At 40.0% G+C, this 26,281-nt stretch overlaps 3 protein-coding genes across 4 annotated transcripts; all 3 read right to left on the reverse strand.

Annotated features, from left to right (window-relative positions):
* Positions 1-38: 38 nt before the first annotated feature.
* Positions 39-269, reverse strand: LOC129775856 (uncharacterized). The gene has a single exon (XM_055781016.1). It carries the CDS (start codon positions 267-269, stop codon positions 39-41), a length of 231 nt encoding a protein of 76 aa, XP_055636991.1.
* On the reverse strand, positions 266-797 carry LOC129775855 (uncharacterized). Its single transcript, XM_055781013.1, has 2 exons — positions 515-797; positions 266-411 (listed from the first exon to the last, which is right to left on the reverse strand). The coding sequence occupies exons 1-2, from the start codon at positions 642-644 to the stop codon at positions 266-268; spliced, it is 276 nt and encodes a 91-aa protein (XP_055636988.1). The 5' UTR covers positions 645-797.
* Positions 798-8,031: 7,234 nt separating this feature from the next.
* LOC129777058 (acetylcholine receptor subunit alpha-like 1) lies at positions 8,032-20,898 on the reverse strand. Of its 2 annotated transcripts, XM_055783113.1 has the most exons (7): positions 20,713-20,898; positions 20,091-20,214; positions 19,931-20,000; positions 10,239-10,568; positions 9,862-10,183; positions 9,635-9,804; positions 9,311-9,572 (listed from the first exon to the last, which is right to left on the reverse strand). In XM_055783113.1, exons 1-7 carry the CDS (start codon positions 20,783-20,785, stop codon positions 9,369-9,371), a joined length of 1,293 nt encoding a protein of 430 aa, XP_055639088.1. In that variant the 5' UTR covers positions 20,786-20,898; the 3' UTR covers positions 9,311-9,368. The 2 variants fall into 2 exon arrangements, with proteins under 2 accessions (XP_055639089.1, XP_055639088.1); XM_055783114.1 differs by lacking the exons at positions 9,311-9,572; positions 9,635-9,804; positions 9,862-10,183; positions 10,239-10,568 and adding exons at positions 8,032-8,481; positions 8,543-8,864; positions 8,917-9,240 and having other exon boundaries at positions 20,713-20,893.
* Positions 20,899-26,281: the final 5,383 nt, after the last annotated feature.

Genomic DNA, 26,281 nt, shown 5'->3' on the forward strand with positions numbered 1-26,281 from the left:
CTGAAACCATCGCAAATACCTAACAGAATAATTTTGTTTTAATCCTCTTTCCTTTTCTTCAAATAGATTGGCTCGCTGCTCTCGCCAGCTTCCTTCAACTTCTTCATAAAAAGTGCCTTTCGGCTTTTATCGTCGCTTTCCGCGTAGCTCTGACTTTGTCTGATTTTATCAATCTTCTCCTTACTTGGTTTGGTCACTTCCGATAGAACGTAACCGACTCCACCGAAAACTGTTAAATATATTACTGACTTGATGTAAACATTCATCATTCACTGCTCGGGAATTGTTTTTCCTGTTTCCAGATTAGTTGGTCGTGTTTGCGGATCGATTGGTCCGAGCTGAAGAACTCTCCCACCTGGTAGTAACTTTCCAGAATCAAGGGATAGTTTTCGTTTATATAATATCTGAAATCTGACAGCAAGCAATGTATATAAAAATATAAACAGCAAATGACCAACTCAAAATAAATGATTATCGAGAAGCCTGGAAGAGAGCTCGGAAAAATCGGATTTACCTCTGTTTGTGTTCAGCCGATACCAGCCTGCGTAGGAGACGGCGAAAGCAATTGCTTCGACAGCGATCAGTATCGTGGCCGTTTTCTTGATAACCGCTTTGTAACCAGGTTTTGCGTTCTTGTGGAGCATATTTGGTGCGAATCTACTGTGGATAACGCATTTCCACACGGCAGCAGGAAAGGAATCGAACAAAGGGATGACAATTTGAAAACTTATGTTACCAAAGCAAACGTATCCAAGAAACTGGGCGAGTGCTGCTAATCACACGAGAGATGTCTTCTTTTTACACACACGAATGATGACGGAATTCGGGTTGACGGCTTGAGCATTCGTGTGCTGTCATTGTGGAGCGAAACGGGATAATGGATTTCCAAGCGGAATAAACACACATTTAAAGTCAAAATAATGAATAAAAAATTACTTTTACGTACCCAATATGCATCCTATGTAATATAGTAATACGTTTTCCCGTTAATAGTGAAAAAATATGATATGAAAATTGTGTCCGATAACTATTTTATATTATAGCGATATGTTTTGATAGAAATTTCATAAGATTCATAGAAAAATGGTCAAGTAAGGATCAGAAATACGTGTTCAATGTAATCAAACAACATCAAGATAACATTTTCATTCAAATTTTATCAATTTAAAATTACCTCTGGGCCTGCCATTCTGTTAGAAAATGATATCCCTCACAATCATGAAAGTCGCCACCAGATGTCGGTGCTTTATGTTCGTCAACGCGAGCTGCTCGATTTTCTCTGTTCTTCAGTTGGAATACTGATACACAGATGGCTATAACATTCATTGTACAGTTGGACAGTGGCAAAAACTCAGAAACTTTTGTCCGATTGACGAATTTACGTTGGATTTACAACCAGATGGCGCAGCGAGTAAAATGAGGATGTTTTGTTTTTTTTTTGGTGTGAAATTCGTTTAAATTTTCTAGAAAAAATCAGAATTTATCTTCAAATTTCCCGGTTTCATGTATTCTTTCCATGCTGAAAAGGTTAGAAAAACATCATTTTACAATGTGCTATGTATATTACGAGGAATGGCTTGTTATAAGTATTGTAACTTTATTTTTTTTTCAACTAAGTAAACGATGAATAGGGTGTTTTGCGCTAAAAATACTGCAAATTCTTCTCGTATCGGCCCCTACTTAACCAATGATATCAGCTAATTTGATATGGTATAGATTTCATCGCAATTATCCATAGTATCAATAACCGGTATGCATTATCAAACATAAAATTTTCGAAGATTATCTATGACTTTGGTCAAATCGCGTGTTGAAACCATCGTAAATATACAAAACTCCAACTTTCTTACCATATACTGACGACATTCAATGGCTGAAATGAATCTAAATTGAAATAAAATGAATAATCACCACCGAATCTTGCTTTTCAGTGCGTAAAATCAACAAACACCCTCACTTTTGTGTTTCTGAGCTCTAATGTAGATGTTGCATGAGCTGTTTCAGCTTTGCGTAAATTCGTCAATTGACGAATTTACGTTGGATTTACAACCAAATGGCGCAGCGAGTGAAATGATGATGTTTTGTTTTATTTGGTATGAAATTCGTTCAAATTTTCTAGAAAAATCAGAATTTATCTTCAAATTTCCCGGTTTCATGTATTCTTTCCACGCTGAAAAGGTTAGAAAATCATCTTTGTACAATGTGCTATGTACATTACGAGGAATGACTTGTTATAAGTATTGTAACTTTAATTTTTTTCAACTAAGTAAACGACGAATGTGGTGTTTTGCGCTAAAAATACTGCAAATACTTCTCGTATCGGCTCCTACATAATCATGTATATCAGCCAATCTGGTATGATATTGATTTCATCGCAATTATCCATAGTATCAATAACCGGTATGCATTATCAAACTTCAAATTTTCGAAGATTATCTATGACTTCGGTCAAATCGCGTGTTGAAACCATCGTAAATATACAAAACTCTAACTTTCTTACCATATACCGACGACATTCAATGACTGAAATGAATCTAAATTGAAATAAAATGAATAATCACCACCGAATCTTGCTTTTCAGTGCGTAAAATAAACAAACACCCTCACTTTTGTGGTTCTGAGCTCTAATGTAGATGTCACATGAGCTGATTCAGCTTTGTGTAAATTCGTCAATTGATACTATGGATAATTGCGATGAAATCGATATCATATCAAATTGGCTTTTGATATCTATATCATCACCATTATCCACCGTATTCATAACCTGTATGCATTATCAAACCTGAAATTTTCGAATATTATCAATAACTTTGGTTCAATCGCGTGTTGAAACCATCGTAAATATACAAAGCCCTAACTTTCTTACCATATACTGACGACATTTAATGTTTGAAATTAATCTAAATAGAAATAAAATGAATAATCACGACAGAATCTTGCTTTTCAGTGCGCGGAATAAACAAACATCATCACTTTCGTGGTTCTGAGCTCTAATGTAGGTGTCGCATGAGCTGATTCAGCTTTGCGTAAATTCGTCAATAGCGATGAAATTAATATCATGGTAAGTTGGCTGATATCCGTGATTATGTAGGGGCCGATACGAAAAGGATTTGCAGTATTTTTAGCGCAACACAGTAACATCGTTTACCTAGTTGAGAAGAACTGAAGTTACGACACTTATACTAAGCCATTCTTCATAATATACATATCACATTGTAAAACGACGATTTTCTAATGATGATTTCGTCGTTGTTTTTGACGTAGAACTACGTCTTTCAGGAAGGGTACCAAATCAGAAAACAGGTCACGTTTTTATGAAATAAAATTAACGTTAATAACTATTTTTACTGTGAACGAATTCTCATGACTTGCATACCAATAGAATCGGAAATTCTCTAAGATTTGTTTGATATGCTATACATTACAATTCGATAATCTCTAAACGGTTTAAATTCATGTAAACTGGAAGAACTTCGTTTTTTCCCATGCATTTGTTCTGCCGATTTGTGTACTAACCATACCCGTATTTCGAACGCTTATAACTCGAACATTTCTTAATATATCGGAAAGATGTTTGCATCAATTGATAGGAAATATTCCTACGCATCAATCACACTTAATAAAATGTTATTTTTCATGAGATGAACAATTGAATAACTGTAAAATGTCAAGCGTTATCCAAACGCGCTAACTGCCAAGTTTTGATTCGCCAGATTTGCGGTTTCCCCAACACAGACTTCTTAATCCGCTTTGTCAAAACATGCAAGTCTGGGGTATTTTTTTCCCACTGAGTTGTATTGCCCCTAATACGGACTTCAAAATTAATGTGTCTGGGGGAATACGCTTTGATTTTTTTGTGTTGAGTAAAGGGTGTGTCACATCAAATTGCATCACGGAAAAAACGCTGTAGAAATTCGCCCAGTAGACCGATCCTTTTGAAAATTTTAGACAGTAAAATAAAAACTATTAAACAACTTTCGGCATTTTCTTTTTATTCATACTTCGAGCCCAAGCCCGTATGCTCGCACCTTCCTCTTTACCCCGTCCATAAGGTTCTGTACAACGTCAGGTTGTAGTTTTTTTTGAACAGAAATCCATTTTCTCTTGAAGTCCGCCTCCGATTTGACAACTTTTGGGTTCCTCCGGAAGGCCTGCTTCATAATCGCTCAATATTTCTCTATTGGGCGAAGCTCCGGCGCGTTGGGCGGGTTCATTTCCTTTGGCACGAAGGTGACCCCGTTGGCTTCGTACCACTCCAACACGTCCTTTGAATAGTGGCACGAAGCGAGATCCGGCCAGAAGATGGTCGGGCCCTCGTGCTGCTTCAATAGTGGTAGTAAGCGCTTCTGTAGGCACTCCTTAAGGTAAACCTGCCCGTTTACCGTGCCGGTCATCACGAAGGGGGCGCTCCGCTTTCTGCAAGAGCAGATCGCTTGCCACACCATGTACTTTTTTGGCAAATTTGGATAGTTTCTGCTTGCGAATCTCCTCCGGAACGCTGAATTTGTCCTCTGCGGAGAAGAACAACAGGCCCGGCAGCTGACGAAAGTCCGCTTTGACGTAGGTTTCGCCGTCCATTACCAGGCAATGCGGCTTCGTCAGCATTTCGGTGTACAGCTTCCGGGCTCGCGTCTTCCCCACCATGTTTTGCTTTTCGTCGCGGTTAGGAGCCTTCTGAACCTTGTATGTACGCAGGTCCTCCCGCTGCTTGGTCCGCTGGACGAATGAACTTCACAAGTTCAGCTTATTGGCGACATCCCGGACCGAACTTCTCGGATCACGTCTAAACTGCTTAACTACGCGCTTGTGATCTTTTTCACTGACGGAGCATTCATTTTTGCCGTTCTTCACCTTCCGGTCGATGGTTAGGTTCTCGAAGTATCGTTTTAGTACTCTGCTGCTGTACTCTGCTAGTCCTAGGTAGTCATATCAAACGTATCATCATATTTATTTGTAACGAAGAACATAATCTATTACAAAAATTTCAATGCATTCTAAAATAATATTCGAAGTGGTAAACAAGTGGATTGCATAATATAATTGCGTAGTTCTACGTCGAAAATAATCGGTCGTGTCCTAGATACAACCCCTTACTTTTTTTTTGTATAAAATTCGTTTAAATTTTTTAGGAAAAAAAGGATTCTTCTTCAAATTTCCCGGTTTCAGATATTCTTTCTACGCTGAAAAGGTTAAAAAATCATCATTTTACATTGTTTCATTCATAACGTATGAAGAATGACTTGGTATAAGTGTTGTGATTTACATTTTTTACTAGGCAAAATATGGGTGGCATATGTTGCACTTCAAATACTGTAGATCTTTTTCGTATCGGCCGAACGGAATCCCCAGCATAATGATATCAACAAACTATATATGACATCGATAGCATCACCATCATCTGCAACATGAGCTTCTGAAAAATGTCCGGCGGTTAGTACTCATAACCTATATGCTCAAACTCAAACTTCAGGTGAATAAATTCACCGAAAATATGAATATATTCATTATAGAAGTTCACGCTAGTGACGGTTGATGCGATTTCTATAAATCTCATCATATTTCTTCACATAAATATATCACTAGTCTAAACCCACCCTTAGGTGGTTCAACACTTCCACCTTTCTAAGGGGGGGCTGCCATAGAAATGAAACACAAATTTCTGCATAACTCGAGAACTAATCAAGCAAATGGAACTAAATTTGGCATATGGAGGTTTTAGGGAGCAATAAATGGTTCATGGTGGTTTGACGCTCCTTTCCCCTCTCTATAGAGGGGGGAGCAGGTTGCTAAACAACTCGAGACCTAAAGGGTGTGTCACATCAAATTGCATCACGGAAAAAACGCTGTAGAAATTTAATTTTTAGGAATTATATCTACAGCTTTCGCTTATAATCAGATAAGAGTGTATAGATCACGTTGGCCATGCTTCACTGTCAATTTTTCGTAAGTTTGGAAAAATGTCGTCAAACGAAAAAGAGCGTCGTGAATTAATCCTGTGCACTCATCCACGGTCAGCAGAGTACTAAAACGATACTTCGAGAACCTAACCATCGACCGGAAGGTGAAGAACGGCAAAAATGAATGCTCCGTCAGTGAAAAAGATCACAAGCGCGTAGTTAAGCAGTTTAGACGTGATCCGAGAAGTTCGGTCCGGGATGTCGCCAATAAGCTGAATTTGTCAAGTTCATTCGTCCAGCGGACCAAGCAGCGGGAGGGCCTGCGTACATACAAGGTTCAGAAGGCTCCTAACCGCGACGAAAGGCAAAACATGGTGGGGAAGACGCGAGCCCGGAAGCTGTACACCGAAATGCTGACGAAGCCGCATTGCCTGGTAATGGACGACGAAACCTACGTCAAAGCGGACTTTCGTCAGCTGCCGGGCCTGTTGTTCTTCTCCGCAGAGGACAAATTCAGCGTTCCGGAGGAGCTTCGCAAGCGAAAAATATCCAAGTTTGCCAAAAAGTACATGGTGTGGCAAGCGATCTGCTCTTACGGAAAGCGGAGCGCCCCCTTCGTGATGACCGGCACGGTAAACAGGCAGGTTTACCAGAAGCGCTTACTACCACTATTGAAGCAGCACGAGGGCCCGACCATCTTCTGGCCGGATCTCGCTTCGTGACACTATTCAAAGGACGTGTTGGAGTGGTACGAAGCCAACGGGGTCACCTTCGTGCCAAAGGAAATGAACCCGCCCAACGCGCCGGAGCTTCGCCCAATAGAGAAATATTTTGTGCAGTTTTTTCTAGTTTTTTTTCAAGATTTTTCTAGTTTTGTCACTTTCTTTTTTTACTTGAGCATTTAAGATTTTGCTTTGTGAGTGTATATCATTTAATTGGTTCCCGGGAAATAATCTCCTCAGAAAACAACTGCAACAGAAACAACCGCTCAGAAAAAAGGTAAGGTAACAAGGAAATATTCTGACGCGGAAAAACATCATGAATATGAGACGGTCTGTGATATCATGCGCATGCCATACGAATTATGATTTTGCGTGTTAAATGTCCAAACCAAAATTCCTATAATTGTGGAAATTTCTTCAGATGGTGCAATAGTGATACAATGAATGATACATTTCAAAACAAAAATTAACCGGGCAAACGTAATGCAGCAGGCAAACGTATGCAGTTCGACGCTCGCTAGAACTCGGTCGGACCTTGCTAAAGGATCACATCCTATGTTTCAAACCAATCAGTGGAACACAAGTTTGCGTGCGAGCGACCGCCGCTTCCGACGACGGGTCGGCGGTCGACTCAGATTGCGTTATCTTAGCGGCTTGGACCGTCTCGATTCTTTATCTTCGTTGGATGGAGACTTCGCCTTCTCTACTGATATTTTGATATTTTTGATATTTACTACGATATTTTTCGCGCGTCACAACTTTTCTAGCCTACTTGTGACATTATACTTTTTTTGAGCGGTTATTTCAAGCTTCAATCGCCTTCCTTCAATTCCTCGCCTAAAATTCTTTCTCGAATCACGTCTTGCTATCACCGATTCTCTCCAGGTGACTACTGACGGATGACTCACAGATCAAAACTATACTGGGCGGTTCAAAAATAACTGGGAAACCACATCTTTTTAACCTGCAAAGTTCAGCTGTCGGATCAAATGATCAAAGAAATTGAGACGCTCCCTTATGGTCGTTGCGTTGGTAATTTTCAAAAATAAGATTCACTACCTTACAGTCCTGTTCATTGAAAATAGTCAATTCTGCTACAGCTGTCGGGGCTTTCCTTCTCGAGGTCTTTTAACAGGCTGACGGACTTCAAATGATAGAATCAAAGGAATTCCGTATACCGAATCTAAAGAAATCAACATGACTTTAGGTTAACTATTCAAAAAAAAAAACTTTATGAACTTCATCCTTGGTTGAGAGTAATGAACGAAATAAAATTGATGATAACGACAGTTTAAGTTGGTTAACTGATTAAGACCTTCCATTGGAAGATTCACGGCACAACAACTGAATGAAAGTCTCCGGGAATTCGTGACAAAAGCAGGATTTTCTAGCTAAGAAGTAATTTAGAATCATTCGAAAAAGATAAGCAAGCAAGCAATTTTATTATAGCGTAATGTGACTTAATGGCGTTATTGTTATAATTTTCTGGTTAACTTTTTAACCTTACAATATACATTAGCAATTTACTGAACACAGAGCTTAGATACTATAATAAATGATCGAAATAACGAATACGATTACGAACACGGAGAAAGCCAGTCGATCGATTAGGACTGCCACCCGGCACCAATCGTACTGTTTGGAATCGATACCAACGGTACACCCGGCTGCCTCCTTGTCTTCCTCCGACGGGAAATTTCCACCGTTGCTGACAAAAAGCATCGATCCAACACATCCATCCAGTTGGCTCTTGAGTGCCCTGGGTACGGGTCGTGAGTGTTTGATGCGTGTCAATCTGAGAACGATAATCGAGATGATGGTGCTGATCGCCACGAGGAAGAGGGTAGTGCTGAAAAATATAACTAAAATTGGGAGAGAAAGATGTGATCGTGATTTCATCTTCAGGGGATTTGTCAACCCTACCGATTAGCGGTGTGTTTCCTGACATGGCTGGCAGCTGTTGGGCGAAATAGATGAGGAAGATTATGACGACCAAGAGGATAACTCCGTTGAGGACAATCTTTTCTCCGCATTGCGGTGGAATCCAGAACACTGACAGCGCAAGCAGAATGATCACGAAAGCCGGACTGATGACGATCGCTTTGTATGTGGCCGAATGGCGCTGCAGAGTTACGTTGTATTGGATATCGACGTATGGTTCCGTGCAGCAGGAATAGTATACAACATGGCGATCCGTTGTGAGCTTCCGAATTGACCATTGATTGTTTGCTATCAAGATGTTGGTCTAAAACTAGAGCGTTGAATAACGATTATTTTATGCGAAATCATAGTCCTACCTCTGGATCTCCTTCGGCAGTAATGTTTAGCTTGAAGCCATCGTAAGTCCAAGAGCCAATTTTTATGAAGCATGTCTGATGATCGAAGGGCCACATGCGTAGATTCAGCTCACAGAAACCGTGATAGTCAGTGGGCGGCACCCACAGAACTTTACCATTGTTGTAAATCAGTACATTGGTTTCACCGTAGTGTTTGTTGTCAGAACCTTTGGCATTGTTGTAGAGGACTAAATCGGGCTTCCAGACACTGCCTGGATTCGTTCTGATTACATCCAACCCCCCGTAGTTAGCCGGATTCCATTTGAGTTTGTAGTCGACCCAGGCCTGCAAGTGTTCAAGATTAGTTTGCATGATTATTAGTTTGCACGAAGCGATAGAGTGCGAATTAACAGAATTTGCTGTTTTTTTAAATGATCAGTTTATTTCTAGTATAGTTTTCGGAGGTGTACAAGTTAGTTTAAGTAACATGCTGCCATGATGCTATAAACGAAAACATAAATGATAAAGCACGTTCGTTCCAGTGCAACGGCGAATTGTATCCAATCCTGTTGAATGGCGTGCTGAGCCTGAGTGACCTCGTCAGCGGACGAGCAAGACTCCCTGGTCATGGTGTCATTTTGCATCTCTCCAGTCCAATCTTCATCTTCGGTGAAGTTCTAAACAAAAAGGAACATTTTAAGTGCTGTCAATCTGTACACCATTCAAGCATTTGCAGTACTTTTGCATTTTTACCAGTGCCTATCAGTATGCACACACCGGGGAGTGTCAGAAAAGCCTTTATGTACGGATGAACTGCATTTCTGTGCTGCGTTTTCGCCATGTTGATGACCACAGCTGACATTATTAGACAGAAAGAGGTCAAGTATAGACTATTACTGAAAAATAGAACTGAACAGCATTATTAACAAGATGTTATAACGACAGTACATTGCATGTCGATCCAACCTACTAATGGTGTTCTGGTGGCCATCAACGGAAGATGCATTGTGAAGTACAGAAGAAATGCGCTCACCAGCGCAGCGTTAACACAACTTAATAAAATCTTTTCGCTAGCACCCGGTGGGAGCCAGAAGTTCACCAAAGTCATGAGGATGAATACCACCGCAGGAGTTACAATAGTGCTTTGGAATGTTTTGCCTTTGCGCTGAATAACGATGCCGTACTGAAGACCTGTAAAATCTCTCAGCTCGTCTTCCATTGGGTTCAGATATGGTTCAATTGATACTTTGGTCACTGCCCAGTTGGGATTTTTCAACAGTTGATCATACTGAAATTGTATTTTATATGATTTTGTGGGTTACTCTTACATCTCAAGGTATTACCAATTGTCCGGGCAATGCATTTATTCGTACACTACTGTTTCCGGTGGGTACTGACTTGCCGAACACCACCGGACAATGTTGCGTATCGAATGGCCACTTACGGAAGTTCATTTCACAGAACGTCTTGAAGTTCAGCCGTATCGTACATTCGTGCATTCCATTACTCGCTACTCGTACGTTGCAAGTGAAATAGAAGTTCGTATCATCGTGCTCCAGCGTGGTTGACAGCATTCTCAAATCCGCGTGCCACAGATTACTGCTAGGGATGGTGATCGACTGCAGGCCACCATACTCGTCGCGGTTCCAAATCATGCGATTGTCCGTCCAGTTCTGGGCGTGTTGAAGGAGATAGGCTATTAGTATTTTTGTTTGGTCGAGCATCCAATAGAGATAATTCATTTTTCGTGCCAAGATATGAACATGCATGTCATGCTTTTTCGTTCGGTTAAGTTTAATGTGGCACTCACTTGGTCTTGCAGCACCGCTAGCTAGACAACCAGATGCAACGATAAACTTAGTTTGCACATTGAGAACTCGGGTTTCAAGAAATCATACCCTTTTTTTTTTAGATATTATTCATGATTAATTTTAGTTGAGTTTAATTTCAAATTTTTGTTATGTATAACGTTTTCATGGAAAAATGGACTTTTTTCGGATGGTGATCAAAAAAACTAAGACAGATAATTGAGTTTGATAAATTTCCCATGGAAGGTAATTTATATTAGCTTACTTGCAAAAAAAATCTACGCCGTTGCGAGCGGTATTCCGGCAGTTAACCGGAACATTCCCTATGGCAGACAAAATCATTCGTGTAGTCATGTTTTTAAGTTCTTTCTTCGTTTTATTTATCAACTCCTTCTCAGTTTTCACGACAAAATTGCTGGAGTAGATCTTACGCTTCAGGTTTGTCCAGAAATTCATGATGGGACGCAGTTGGGCGGGTTCGCCGACTTGGGTACCACATCGATATTCAGCCGCTCCATTTCCTCTAACGATCGCTTCGAGTAGTGGGCCGACGCCAGATCCGGCCAGAACACCGCGTCTTCGCCCTTATGGCATTTCTTGATGAACGACGCAACTTCCGGCAGGCACTTTGTACTACAAATTTCCCTGTTCATGGCCAATCCGGTGATAAAGAAGAGCGGCTTTGACATCCCTTTCTCGCTGATTGTCAGCCACAGCAGCACCTTCTTGGGGAACTTGATGTGTGAAATAAACTTCACTTCGGAGCTCACTTCTTTCGTAGGGGAAGTAAAATACGAAGTACCCTGCCAGTCGTTGCCATCTCCACCGCCACGTCGCGATTCACAGGGAAAATCAACTTGACCATCTTATTCAGCCGCTGCCGCTGCGTCATTGCCTGCAGCTCCAAGACCAGTGTATGGGTCTTCCGCTTCCTGACATGTGTGTCCATGTTCGCCAGGTATTTTTTCATTGTTTGGCCGGATGCACCGACCTCCCGGCCAAGCGCACGCAGCGATGTAGCCACTTTTCCCTCGATCTTTCTCTTCAGCTTCCTTTGGTGTTTCTTGTCGCTCAGGGTCGTCGGCCGTCCGGAACCGGGCTTTATTTCGATGCTCTGATTGTTTTCCAACAGTGCCAAGATGTTGTAGACGCCGGAACGGGCGTATTTGGCGTCCACAAAGTGCCGCACGATGTCCGTTTCCGACGGGGCGAGGTACCGTTCTTTGAACGCGCCATCACGATAAGAGTTCGACTGATAGAGCTGTAATTTTTTTTTCTGCTGACTCATGGGTTACTATGATTGATGCTGTATGAGTAGTTTCGTCAGTACATGTGAAGTTAAACCCATGAGAAATCGGCCATTTTTGTCCATTTTTTTTTAATGCAAACGTTACTGTATATTCTTCTGTTATTACTCGATGAAATTGTTGAATTCAGAATGTGTTACAGAAATCGTCAGGTCACAGAGGTCCCCGAATGTTGAAAACCTCGCCTCCAATTCATTGTCTTCTAGCGTTGAAAGTTTTCCTTCTCGCTTTTTGTCGCTTGTATTGAAACCATCTCTAGACCAATAGGCTAAATGCACCAGTAATTGTGGGTGTACCAGTAATAGTGGGAATGTAACCGTCGTTGTTATTTACGCATACACTGGTTTATTTACCATCTTCAGACGATTTCTAATAAATTTTTAAAGATACTTCTAAAATTGGTCAAACTGTATTGTATTTCAAACTAATCTGTATAATGTTTTTAAACAGATTAGTTCACTGGTGATCAAATCTCTTACGCTTAGGAAATTTGTAACGAGATGGAAAATTTTCATAACGTGAAATAGTAAAAATCGCATAAAGAAAATTTCTTGGCGATTATTCCTACATGATTCTGCATAAATATAAGTGATTAATAATAAATTTATATAAGAAAATTAAAACTCCATTATAGGAAGAATTTTCGAGCTTTTGTTCCTATAATAATGGTAGTAATCGTGCCTACATTTTGCGGTTAGACTTGTTGCTTGACAGATCAAAACGAACGATAGTGCAGATATAAACAAACCGTAGTGCGTGCGTCAGTTACGAGCATTTTTTAACTTCCCGTGATAATTGCGGTCCTAATATCTACTAAAGGAAGATAAGTTATTTTTCTTCTTTGAGCCTATTGAATTAATTAAAACTTTTGTTGAGGATGGAGCAGCAGAAGAAAATGTGCGGCCACATGCATCGATGTTTACGATGAAGATGCTGTCCGACAGTGCATCGGAAGCATAAAAAACGGTGAAAAATCGATTTAGGCCTTGTTCTCACTGCAGCGGGGCGTCAGCGTGGCTTGGGTGGGGCGTGTGACGCTTACGCTTAATCGTGTGTGTTTTTACCACCCGGGTGCTATGATTGATGCTAGGGGCGTTAGCAAAATCTCAAGCAGAACTGTCAGTGGGATACCCAATTCATGTGGGAAAATGTCAGTGAGATACTCGATATGTTGGCTCCTGTCAGTTCAATAGGGGTTCTCTAAAGACGTCACCCGGCTGGATTTTACCGATGTGTTCACACCAGGCTGACGTGTCGTGAGCGTGGTTTTGACGTGTGGCTGGCGTGCTAACGAAAACACTTCACGCCGGCGATATTTGTACTTCTCCGCTTCTCTCTAGCATATGTTTGTTTTGTAGTAGTGGCATAATTAATTTTTTTTTCATGTTTTTCACCCTCCGAGTTTTTAGCCGGATATGTCCAACGATGTTGGAATATTGAAAAATAAACAAATTTTCATTCTTTCATTCAAAAACACGCATTGGCACGGTACAATGTGAGTGAATTAAAATATCGTGACGAGAAGTGAACACGCCCCGCTCACGCCACGTTGACGCCCCCTGCAGTGAGATTATGGCCTCATCGTGCTTGTAAATTTTGGGAAATCCCTGAGTCAACGATCCGCTTCCGTTTGAGTGGTAAATGGAGCGGAAAAATCAAGGGCCTCAGACAATGCCGGAAGAGAAATGGGAAATCATATGGAGTGTAAGGGATTCCCAGTCGTGAAGCAGTCTCTTTTGTTCAAAGTGAAACCATTCTTGGATTCCAGCGGAAGACCGAATCCTTTTTTTTCCTGGTAAGTGGACAAAAATGACAGTTAATTTTTTCTTCATCCCACTACTAAGGCGGTGCTGGGGAAGTAAATCGTGTTTGAAGTTCAACAGGCTGACGGGCCCGAAAATGTGATGCCATGTTCAGCTTTGGAGCTGATGACGGTGTTGATCCGCCGGATATAATCTTGCCGGTTCGAATGATCCGTTCTGAAATACTGCAACAAATTCCGGTATAATAGGTGGTTGGAAAAAGTATTAATGGTTGGATGAATGTCTAGAACTTTATTCTGTACATCAGATAAATATTTTATCCAAATCTGCTCAAACGTTTTTGCAGCCGCGTCCCATACCAGCCTGACCTTCCCGGGTTTATTCGGATTTCTCACCGGAAATACAGGCAGATACCAAGTGCGTTTGTATTTTCGATTAATCTCCTCTGGTGTGAGTTTTCTGGCGTACCCTTTCGCCACATAATCAGCGATCATTTGATTGAGTACATCCCCGAGTTCTGGTTCTTTTTCCATGCGCTTTCGAAGATGTTGGTGTCGGCACAGTGCCATTGCTCGGTTGTTTGGCAAACGAATGTTGTCATGTCGCCAAAGCAGTCTCACCTCGTAACGGTTTCCATCGAATGTGGTCAGCGATTGAAGAATATGTTGAGCACGTTGGTCCTCAGAGGAGAGGAGAATTTTGTCTGGTTTAGACACACCGAGACTATCTATGGCGAAGTAAGATTTCATAGTTTGATGAAGCAGTTCGTCCGAGTCTTGATTGTCAGCGATCATGTGCACCATACATTGCGCTGCAGCTACTTTGTCATCACAGCCAAGTCCACCACAGATTGTCCAACCGATGCGTGTTTTCATAGCTATCGGTTCCTCAAGCTTCCCTTCTCTGCATTTTAGAACCATTCCGATCGAGGCGTGTTTCATACCGATCAGAATGCGTGGCTGGGCGTCACTGTACGAATCAGTAGGCAGTCCACGGAGGTGGGGATATATTCTTTCTAGATAAGCTACATCCAGCGTTTGGATTGGTAGCAAAAGTTCCTTCACCGTTCTAACGGATGTGAGAGGAAACCTTTTGTCTTGGTGGTGAACTCCGGCGATATCGAGACTAACGAGGCGAGAATTCTTTTCATCGCGCTGCGTTCCACCAGTCCATCGTAAACACAGAGGCTGTTCAACACCTTCAAGTTTGAGCTCATTCGCTAACTCTTGATCAATAAGGGTTAATTCTGATCCTTCATCGAAGAATGCAAACGCCTGAATGGTTCGATTCTTTCCGTGAAGCACAACTGGCAGATAGCGAAATAGAACGGAACTGGAATTTGTACGATGAACGTTGCAGTCGTGCGATTGCCTGCTAGTTCCTTCCTGACAGGACGGTAGAACCGTGTGCTGTGAAGAAACCCTCGTGGTTGGCGGCACAGCCTTTTGTTCATTGTGAAGCAATTCGTGATGCTTCAATGTGCATCCTGATCTCCCACATAGCTTTGCTTTGCATGTGCCGTTGTGGACACGAAAACATCTACGACAGAGCCCATGCTCTCTAACCGCGGCCCATCGTGAATCCCTGGAAAGTTCCAAGAATTGCTTGCATTTTTCGATCGCTCTACATCTCCCTCTGCATATCTTGCACGATTCGTTGATTACGTGCGTTCTCTCAGCATCCAGCTTCGTTGAAACCGTGAATGGTGTATCACCGGATGTCTCGCTGTGTGCGTTTACAAAGGCATTTCCCTTTTTGGACGCACGAAAATCGCTACGGATTAATTTCGCTTCCTGAGGCGGAATCGCAATCATGCTAGCAGCCTCGGCCAATGAATATACCCAGTTTCCGAACGCAGCCAAATTAACATTCGGGATAGTTTGTCTGTAGCGAGCTCAGTCCAGCTTGATGTTGGCAGGGAGTTTCGCGACGAGCTGGTGCAACAATGAGATGTTGTATAAATACTCCTCCAAGCCACATGCGTCAACCGTCGCACAGAAATTTCGGACGTTAACAGCGAAATCCACAATCGTGTCGAGTTTATCCTCCCTTATCGCTGGCAAACAATTGATTTTCGAGATCAGAGAGTGTACTATCGACTCCGGCTGTCCAAACAGCATACGCAGTGTATCCATCACACATCGAATGTTTGACGGATGCATAAGTAAGCATTTCACTGCTTCGTACGCCTTGCCCTTCAGGCACCGCTGTAGTCGAATGGTGTTTTCTTCTGATGAGAATCCGCACATTGTCGTGGTACTATTGAAGGTTGACAAAAAAAAAACCGGCCATTCTTCGGGATGGCCCGAGAATGTGGGCAGGTCCCTAGATATTGACTGTCGAGCAGCAAGCTGTTGACTATTCAGCGGGTTATGCTGTCTAGGGAGCTCCGGTAACTCCATGTTGTGCATCAATGTAGGTTGAGGGACATTCTGTGGCCTTGGAACGTACGGAAGTCTATTATCATCAACTGGAGCAGGAATGTTATTGTCTGGTACCGCGATGTCTCGCACAGCATTCGGTGGAACTTCATCCAACCTTCCTTCTTCGAGCATCGTATTGTTTTGTTCCACCCACTCGTGGATTTCACTGCCTCCACCGTACGCTGATCCATCTTGCTCGCTCATTTGTTCGAGGATACTGTATTTTTCCGTAATGAATTCACGTTTGAGAGCATATTCTTCCTCCAATTTCTGTAGTTGAAGTTTAAGGGAACGACGAGAGCCAGTTGACTGCGCTTTTTCCCTAGGTGTTTCGGTAGTTACAACCTCCTTTTGAGGTGGCGCAATCGCCTGGTGTGGTTGTGCGACTGGTGGCGCACCTGCTTGATTTTTCAAGGATGAATTTGGCTTAGACAGCACAGCTGATGAAACAGTTTCCTTTTTAGCAGAACTCCTGGTTACACGTATGTTCTGTTGCGGTGGTATTACTCCTTGTACGTTCGGGTGTTGCTTTCCTGCATTTTTGACACCACTCGTTGTTGCGATTTGCTGATCGGCGGTTGAACTTGTTTGCTGGTTCCCGGTTGCAGCTGCGCATTTGGGACAGCACCAGCACTTGTCTCCAACTTCATCCGTCATACAAATACAACGGTAATGGTACCAATCGTGACAGAGGTTGCACTTAACCATTTCGTTAGTGTCAGGACCTCTACATATTTTGCATGTTCGCCCTGATAGAGTCGTTTCCACATTTTCCGCTGTTGTCACCACATGCACACCATCAATATTTGCTCCACGATTTGTGTGTGCCTTTTCGGGAACAGCATCCGTGACCGGCTTATTACCATTACGGTTCGACATAATCCAGGTTATTCGACTAAACGAATTTTATAAACTGTTGGCGCACCGAAATAATATATTCTCCGTTTTTATAAATCCTTTGTATTTTCACTTGGATGAAGAATTATAAAATTCCTATAGGAATCAATATATGTAGTTCGATTATGTTCTCTTCTTATACAATTGAAACTCACGTTTACTATTTCCACCCGATCAGTAAAGCTGATGAATGTTTTCTCGGGGTGCCAACTACGTTGAAGTGGCGAATTCAGATTATCGGTTACAAATTCCTAGATTAATCTGCTAGATTTAGAATATTTTTAAGTTAGGTATAATTTTTACTAGATTTAGGCAAAGTATTACCTTTTGACGAATATAACTAATGATAGCAATTAGATTTAAGTAGCGTTAGGATTATTTGACACCGTACGTTTTGTATAAACTGTTAGATAGGTTCAATAGCTGTAAGTCAAACAAAACGCTGTACCCCACAACACGTACTACCCAGCCGGCGGTTGTGGCGATATTTCAACCAATAAAAAGTGCATGGAAGGCAGCAGTCTGTAACTGGCGAATAGACCACGGTGGAGTAGTATTGACCTTGGAAATTTTTCTGTCTTTACTGCAAAAAGCCATCGACTCAGGTATCACGATGTCCACTATCGTTAATGGTTTCCGCGTCTGTGGTCTGCATCCTTTTGGTCCAGAGATACAGAAACGGTGGATACAATGACAGATTGTACCAATGCTATGCGCGATGGTAAGGAAAAGACCGACGATATTGCAAATTTTCTTCAGGCTCTTCAGACACCAAAACGGAGCAAACATAATAGAAAATACACTCGAAAGTGAACAGAAAAAGAAAAATAAGAAGCACGCTGAAGATATGAAGGTACAGAAAGAGGGGCAGTTAAGGAACATAAAGAGGAATTGCGCAAACAGAAACATCTTGAAATATTGCAGAGGAAAAAAGAACGTGAATTAAACAGACTGTTCAGGCATTTAAAATCCGAGATGAGATAAATTGGAGCTTCTTTAAGCGTGTCATACTGCAATACATCATAACATCTTTAAATCCATGGAATGTACTATTGCACATGATGTTTAAAGACTCGAAAACCGTCATAAAACCTCCTGTGCTCGTAAAACAGAAGTCATCATATCCAAAATATTTTCACCGCTTGGATCGTGTGAGAAATGTGTTAAATGAATAAATTTTGGAATTTTGCTCTCTTGAAGTCCAAATCACATAAGACTTTTTTTACTTATTTATATCTTGAAGAATGATACGGCTAGGTCATAATCGCAGCTGTGACGGGTTTCCTGATTTTGAACTCTGGCCAGGTGGTATCCCTATGTAGGAGGTTCAATCGAAAGATTTTTGTTCAACATCACAATGGGTTTTCTTTTATCAAAGTAAAACTAAAAAAGTTTACATGTTTTTGTATTTTTCTATGCGTTGTTATGGGAATTGCAAAAAACCCTCCATACATATTTGCTTCCAACCGTTTTTTTGTCCAGTAAAATTATACAATATTTAATTAAATTGATGCTAAGTGGAAGTTAATAAATTAAGCTATCATTTGATTCCTTGACCCCTTGGTTCCTTGACAAAGTTACAGTGAGAAATGTGGGGTCATTCAGAACAACGGATCGCAGTATAAATTAAATATCAAAATGCTATATTTTCGAATTCTTGCTTCAACACTATGTTTGTTTTTGGCTCTCCAGGTTTAAGGATCGCCTTAAATGAAATCATTGCCGCTAGGGTGGAAAACTTGAACCGGTTCTAACCGGCGACTAACTCAAGTGCTCAAAAATAAACCAAAGCCCATACCGCCTCTTTGGGTTGATAACAAGGTGTATACAAAACACATCAAGACAACGGTTCCAATTTCTGTGTCGAGGTATTGTTAGCCCATTGCACAATGGTCCAGGAGATGCATTTAAGTGTAAATTAGCATTTAGAGCTCGACAGTTATTCTCTAGACAAAAACTGTCTTCGACAAAGTTATTACATATGATAGCGCGCTCATTTTCATGTTATCAAAAATAGGGTGACCAAAAACGTCGATGAAATAGAAAGTCTAACTTTCTTATCTTCATAGATAGAGGTAAACATAGTTCGACAATGTTGTAGCCCCAGTTATTTGAGACATCTTTGTAGAACAAAGTTTTTTTTCTATCTCTTGAAATAACCGATATAGCGTCTTTTTTCTAAGTTGCGTCTAACTTTTATATTTCAAATTATACATACAAACTGCCTTCGAAAGACTTTTAGAACATACTAATACAAACATTTTTTGGTGCAGAACTTGTCAATATCTCAACTTCACTCAAAATTATTGATATTTCTTCCCAAAAACTACGCTCTCTTCAATTGTTTGCCATTCTTTCTGGGACAAACATAATTTGTGGACGGAATTTGAAAGAACAAATTTCTATAGAATCTATACAATCTGTGATTTTCAAAAATATGTTATTTTTTGCATTTGATTAAATTAAAATTGAAATCATGAGTTTTTGGGTGAAAACCCATCAATAACATTGAGCAGGATTAAGATATTGACAAATTCTGCATTGCAAAATGTTGGTATTGATAAGCTCTAAAAGTCGTACGAAGACAATTTTGATGTAGAATTTTAAATATAAAAGTTAGAGCAAAAAAAAAAGTTTTTTAATGGTCACCCTAATGCAACCTAGGAAGCGCTAAATTGATGATATTAAAAGATAGAACTTCCTGTGGCTAGTTGTGCATAAATTGATGAAGGAAGGAAGTTGAAGATGAAGGAAGTTCTTCACGACGTATACAAAACTTCATCCCGAATACGCTCAACCAATGTTTAAAACATAGTTATTTTATCAATTATCCTTACCATCTTTATCCATCCACTCACGGAGAAAAACGAATGTTCCTCATCGATGTCAACGTGAACGATGGTGAACCTTGAGAGAACATGTAAAGATAAAACATACTTAGTTCCCACGTTGCCGTTGATCCAACGGAGCTATTGTATCTCACTTGACGCCACTTACTTCACATCAACATTGGTCACATTGTAGTGCTGTGCCGGTCGGATGGTGCGATCATAATTTTCTAGCAAATCGTGTTTCAACTTCTCCGGCCACGTTTGAGATAAGACTGCGCTACCGTTTTCGGCTGTAAGTGAAGGATAGAAACACATCGAACCCAACATCAACTGCATGTCGTTACATATATTGCGAAGATATTGTTCAATTCGCTTCGAGAGCTACCGGATGACCCGCGCCAGTCACTCTTATCAGCGGCTGTTGTGGTGATCGTGTTGGCATAGATATGGTTCTACTTTGTTTAAACTTTCTAGCACTCTGGTGGAATGCATTTGGAATGGGATCAATTTGTCGAATCGGCAGGAAGTATCCAATTTTTCAGCATCGTCATGCAAACTCGTCACTATTTTCACCAAACCGTCACCATTCAATGTCATTTCACTTTCTTCGTGCCTAAATTTATTACAACCGATTCAGTATCACAATTCAGATTGTTTCCTTTCCACTTCCCAAGATATCGGTTGTTTTTCTAGCTGAGTTAAAATTAGCCACATCCCTACTAGCACTGATAAGAATGATCTTTCACAGGATATATGCAAGCCGTAGTCAGCAATTTCACCAAACTTACAGGATGTATCTCCGGCGGAGCATAATCCTTTGAGACAAACGAACAACAGGATCACACAATAACCTCTGCCCATTTTGAAAAAAATGGGGGGAAACACTTTCACTAATCTGAACGAAAAAAGCACTCCCGGAACTCCCGAAACACTCACTCACCCGAACGACTGTCGAACGAGAACTGGAGCTGGCCAGCGCCCGAGAGGAAGTTTTTATAATTCTGTGCGACAATAATATGCGCAACCATTGATAAATAGCTCATTTGAATCTCGATTAGGGTAACACTTATGCCTGGAGTGGCCGTATGAGTGAGCATAAATCAAGAGCACCGAGCACCGAGTATTGTGCGTTGCCATTGTGAATGGGTTCTATATTCTTGGGTGTTATGACTTTTGTCAAATTGGCTGATGTTCGCTTTGTCATGTATATCAGCGAAATTAATTCGACAGTTAAAGAGTTAAGAATAGCGAAAGGAATAAGCAGGAATTGCGCAGATTATTAGCGATTCAGATGGTTAGATAAGTTATTTTGGGAGTGTTGAGTGTTATCAGTGGATCTTTTTTCGTCTGATTTGATTTTTGAATGAGCGATTTCAATTAATTTTACTTGAGCTAAATTTGAACCATGAAAGTTTGTATTGGGCTGCATGGCTCGCGATTCGAGTGCATTTGCATATTGTTACAGAAATTACTTTCATATGTGTTTTCTTACTGTCATGTAACATCAGTCTGCTAAAGCTAACTCAACATATCGTCCAACATTCAATTTCGCACTGCTTTCCTCAGAAATCCTGATGACGTGAATTTCCGTGGGTTACATATATGCGATTTTAGATGTTTTGACGTAGGATTACGTCTTTCGGGAACATATTGGGGTACAAATTGATAATCGAAAATCGAGGACATCGTGAAAATTGTCCAATTTCAAACGCTTATTGCTCGGTCATCTCATAATGGATTGATGAATTTTTTGCGTCAATCGATTTCGGCACCTCATAACAATTTTTTATATTGAAGAAAATAATATATATCATCAAACTAACTATAGAACAATTGAAAAATCTCAACCCCTATCCTAACGGAAATACCCACTTCTGATTGGTTGAAATTGACGACACATGCGGCGGGTCCCTAACAGAGACATCAAATCCAAGCTGTCTGGGGGAAATCGGCATTTCAAGTACATGAAAGTAGGGGAAGCTTTTTCTCCTACCGAAATGTATTCCCTAACAGAGACATCTAAACCAAGCTGCCTGGGGGAAAACGGTATGGCAAATATATGCAAGTCGGGGGCATTTTTGTATTGCAAGTAAGGTGAGTGATACGATTAATTCTAGCAAATAAAATTTAAATTTAAAACTTTAATGTTGGTTGCTTCGTGAAATTTCATGTCAATGACCGATCGTGTATTGTGAAAAATTTAGCACAAGTGTAAATGTAAAATTGTATATGGTAGCAGTTGTGTTAAAAATGACTTGATATATGAAACGGTTTAATTCAATTTTCATAAATAAAAACCAAGGTGTGTTCCCGCTCGAGAACAGTTTGGTTTAAGCTGTCTGTTTTGTTGTGTTCATTTTCACACAAGGAAAGTTTATACGGCGTGAGAAATTGTAAAAGTGAAGGAATATTAAAAAAGTGATTTCCCATATACTCTACATATAGTATTAGGTGTTGTTAGTCCAATTAAAATTTGCATTGGGTTTAATAAGCACTCATAAAGTAAAAATTATAAAAGAAAATTACGTTTTTCATTTCAAATATGTAACATGTTTTTACTGATGAGAAAAATTGATAATTGTGTTCGGTATTGCTATTATCTTATATTACATTGGTGAGTTTTTTTTTCTTTATTTCATTCATACATATGACATGAGACATCTCGTCTAGGATCACAGAGAGCGGTTTTCATAATATCTCGTTTCTTTTATCTGAAACGCACCATTCAACGACTGTTTACCTTCCTTCTGTCATCATCACTGGTAGAGTGAACAAACAATATCCAACAACCAAACAAAACGGCTCTTTTCAGGGCTATCAAATCATTATCAAAGAGTTTAACGATGTAATTCTTCAAACATATCCAAAATCAACAGATAGCCTAGCGGAATCCTACGTCAACTATGTGGTAGTGTCTCGGACACAACCCTCCTGTGACTTTTTTTTTTGCAGCATTATGTTGGTACTCATGTCTCTCACTTATGGCGACAAGTTCGGCTATTTCGAATGTTCACTTAATTTTGCATAGCTTGCACGTGTTTTGACATTTTTTTTTATTCTTATTCATTTTATTTATTTCATTTTCATCAGTTACAATTCATTACCTGTGCTTTGAATTAGCATTTTCGTTTGCTAAAATGACTAGAAAACCTTAACCTAACTTAACCTACCTTAACCTAATCTAAACAATACCTTAACCTTAACCTAATCTTAGCATTACCGATTACCCGCGGCAACTCGGGGTTAATAATTAAAGTATTACGAACCAGTGAAACCCAATTTCTCCAAGCAAAACCTAACCGACCTTAGCAGATATTGGAAAATCCTTTGATTTTTTTTTCATTACCAGCATATTAAGAACTAGCGAAATTACTGCAAGCAAAGCCTAACTGACCTTAGCAGATATTCAGAAACCCTTTGAATTGTTTTTCAATTTTTTTCTTATTGTTCCACCGTACTTCTCGTATTCCATCTTTGAACGCTATCAAATAATCATTACGAGTCTTACCAAAATTGAATTTAATTGCCTCTACAGTAAGCCAGAGGGCAGCTTTCGATCTGTAATTTTTCAGAAATTTGTGACGCAATCAACTCCTCTGGGTCACTGTTTTTTTGTTTCATTCACAAATGCATTGCAGACTTGATCCACGACCAAACCGTCAAAGCTGAAGTACAAAGTTTTATCCTGTGTTTCTACACTAAAAATTTCACGTTGATTCGTTTTGCTTCAAAAAAGATTAAAAACAATTAGTGATACGCTTTGAACAAACCTCGTATTCTATTCAAAGTAATGACTATTGGAAGCCGCACGTTTTTCCCATCTGTCAATCAATTCATGAAAAAACCCTTTTTTCCTACCAAGCCACTCATCAAGCCATTTTTGCACATTTCACAATAAGAAGGAATCGATTAAAACAAGTATTCATCAGAAGTGCCAAAGCTTGTGAATACATCGCAGCTCGGGATTGCATTACCGAGCCAAAATTTCAATAACCGGTTATTCGGTAATGATAATTTCATTACCGGTAAAACCGGTAAATTACCGGTACAAAATCATACTTTAAAATAAACCATTTTCTTGTAGAAACGACTTTTTTTTATAATGATTAGTTTATAAAAAAACATTTTGCAAGTTTTTGCTGGTTAAAGTAATACTTAACCCTCTAGGAACCAAATTTTTCATTTGTCTAAAAGAAACCCATTCCACTTTTATCTCGAATTTCCGACTTTCAACATAAAATACTCCTAGCAAAAAGCTGCCAGCTTAAAACCAATGTGTATGTGTGATAGATGAAAATATTCTAAAGACGTTCTAGTGGGGGTTAACATGGAAAATAATATCTGAATAATTTGAAAAGAAAATCCGTGAAGCCCGTCTAAAGGTGGGGTTGGGTTGTAGAGGACACAAGAATGACACAAAGAATGTTAATTTTGTCGTAGATGGGATCTCATTAACAAAGTTTCCAGAAGGAGAAAACGCCCGTTCAGAGTCCAATTATTTTTATTTTATTTTTTTCTACCATCTTCGACAACACAAATTAAATTATATAAAAAATTATCTAAATTATGTTGTGTAGAAGAGTATCGAATACCATTTTCATGTATTTGCCTCTGATGCCCTCTGTATGAAAACTCTTGTCCGAGAGTTTTCATCAATCCGTTTATAGACGTGGCTGAATGTTGCTGAATGTTGATACCTTTGACTGTTGCAACCGTCGTTCAGGTTTGATGCTGCTTGATGATCAACTGTTCAACTGATCATATACGAAACGTCCCCTGCAATCCTTCCAATCAGGACTTCAAGCAGCTGCTTCAAAATTTTTGATAATTACTCCGATAGCTGCTCTAGCATAAATTGCAATCTGACGTCAGCTTAGAAAAGGGTGCATTTCTTCCGCAATAGCAGTTTCACAGCGACTAGAGCTGGTACGAGGGCATCAACCAATTCCTGTTAACTGTCAACTGTCGCTGTCAGTTCTTCATCGCCTTAGCTTATCTTGTGTTTCGTTTTCAGATCTAGCAACGATTTTTGAACTGAAGTTCGGAGGTCGTAGAATCGGCGCAACACTGCTGATCTTATTTGATTCTCGAGCAATATTTCAAAGTGGCATAAAAGCAAATATTATTTATGGTGTAAAGATCAAAATTACCGAAATAACCGGTTTTTGATTGTTAAATTACCGGTAATTCTGTAACGGAAAATGACTCGGTATTACCGGTAAAACCGGTTAACAATCCCTAACCGCAGCCGTAGTTGATCCTGATCGAGTAGTTCAATGGTTTTCCTGGTCGGTCTTGCTCGTTGTGACGTTGTTTCTATGAATTATCATAGAAAATCACTTCTGTGTTGCTGATATTCTGGTCGTTTTTGGAGCAGTTTCTCAGATCAAAATTACCACATTCAAACTGTTTTAACCATTCCATATTTTTTAAAACAAAAAATATATATGCATGAAACTATTGGGACGGGACTTCTATTAGTCCTGACAAGCCCTGAGAAGTGGAGGAAGGCGGACTGTGAGTAATAATATTGTAAAAATAAGGTAAATAACATATAACATAAAACAAAACATAACATAAAACATTGAAAAAAATATTTCGTTACACTTTCAGTGAATTTTCATACTTTTCTTTGTAGACTCTCCATCTCTGTTAGTCAACCTTAGCGGTCATTTTATTCAAAGATCTCTTCATGTCTGACACCCTTCTTTAATTTCCACTTGAACTTGATGTGTTGATGTTTGGGTAAGATAAATCAATAATGATGGAAAAGTTCAACTGGAAGATGAAGTTAATCATTCTCATGATTATACTGTTGATTAAAGCATGATTCATTTAGAATCCGGAATCATAAAACCAATTGTATCTCGGGATTAGTTAAAGGTACAAAAAATGTTTCTATATCAGAATATAGATAATTTATTTTTAAAAATTTTCCTCTACAGTGTTGTTTTCATACTTTTCTTCGGATACGCTTCATCAAAGTTTGGACTCCCTGTAGGTCAACCTCAGCAGCCATTTTATTCCACGATCTCTTCATGTCTGCAGCATCCCGAGTCACTTTGGCACACATTCCGCAATTACGCTTCAATATGTTTCGATTGTGCGGAATTGGCGGCAATTGGGAGGATTGGGGCCTTTTTCAATGTAATCGATTCCATTGTCACGGGGACCACTGAAGCACCCTTGGACTATAGTGGTACCTTACCAAATCTGGTCAAAACTTCACTGGACGTTTCTGCAGGCACTCTTCCCTATACATTCTCGAGTCCATTGTCTTGTTTGTGATGAAATCCTTGGTTTTCTATCCACAGCTACGAATCCCTTGCAAAATCATGCTCTTCCTGGCATATTTAT

The sequence above is a fragment of the Toxorhynchites rutilus genome, chromosome 3 (assembly GCF_029784135.1).
Source record: "Toxorhynchites rutilus septentrionalis strain SRP chromosome 3, ASM2978413v1, whole genome shotgun sequence".
NCBI lineage: Eukaryota > Metazoa > Arthropoda > Insecta > Diptera > Culicidae > Toxorhynchites > Toxorhynchites rutilus.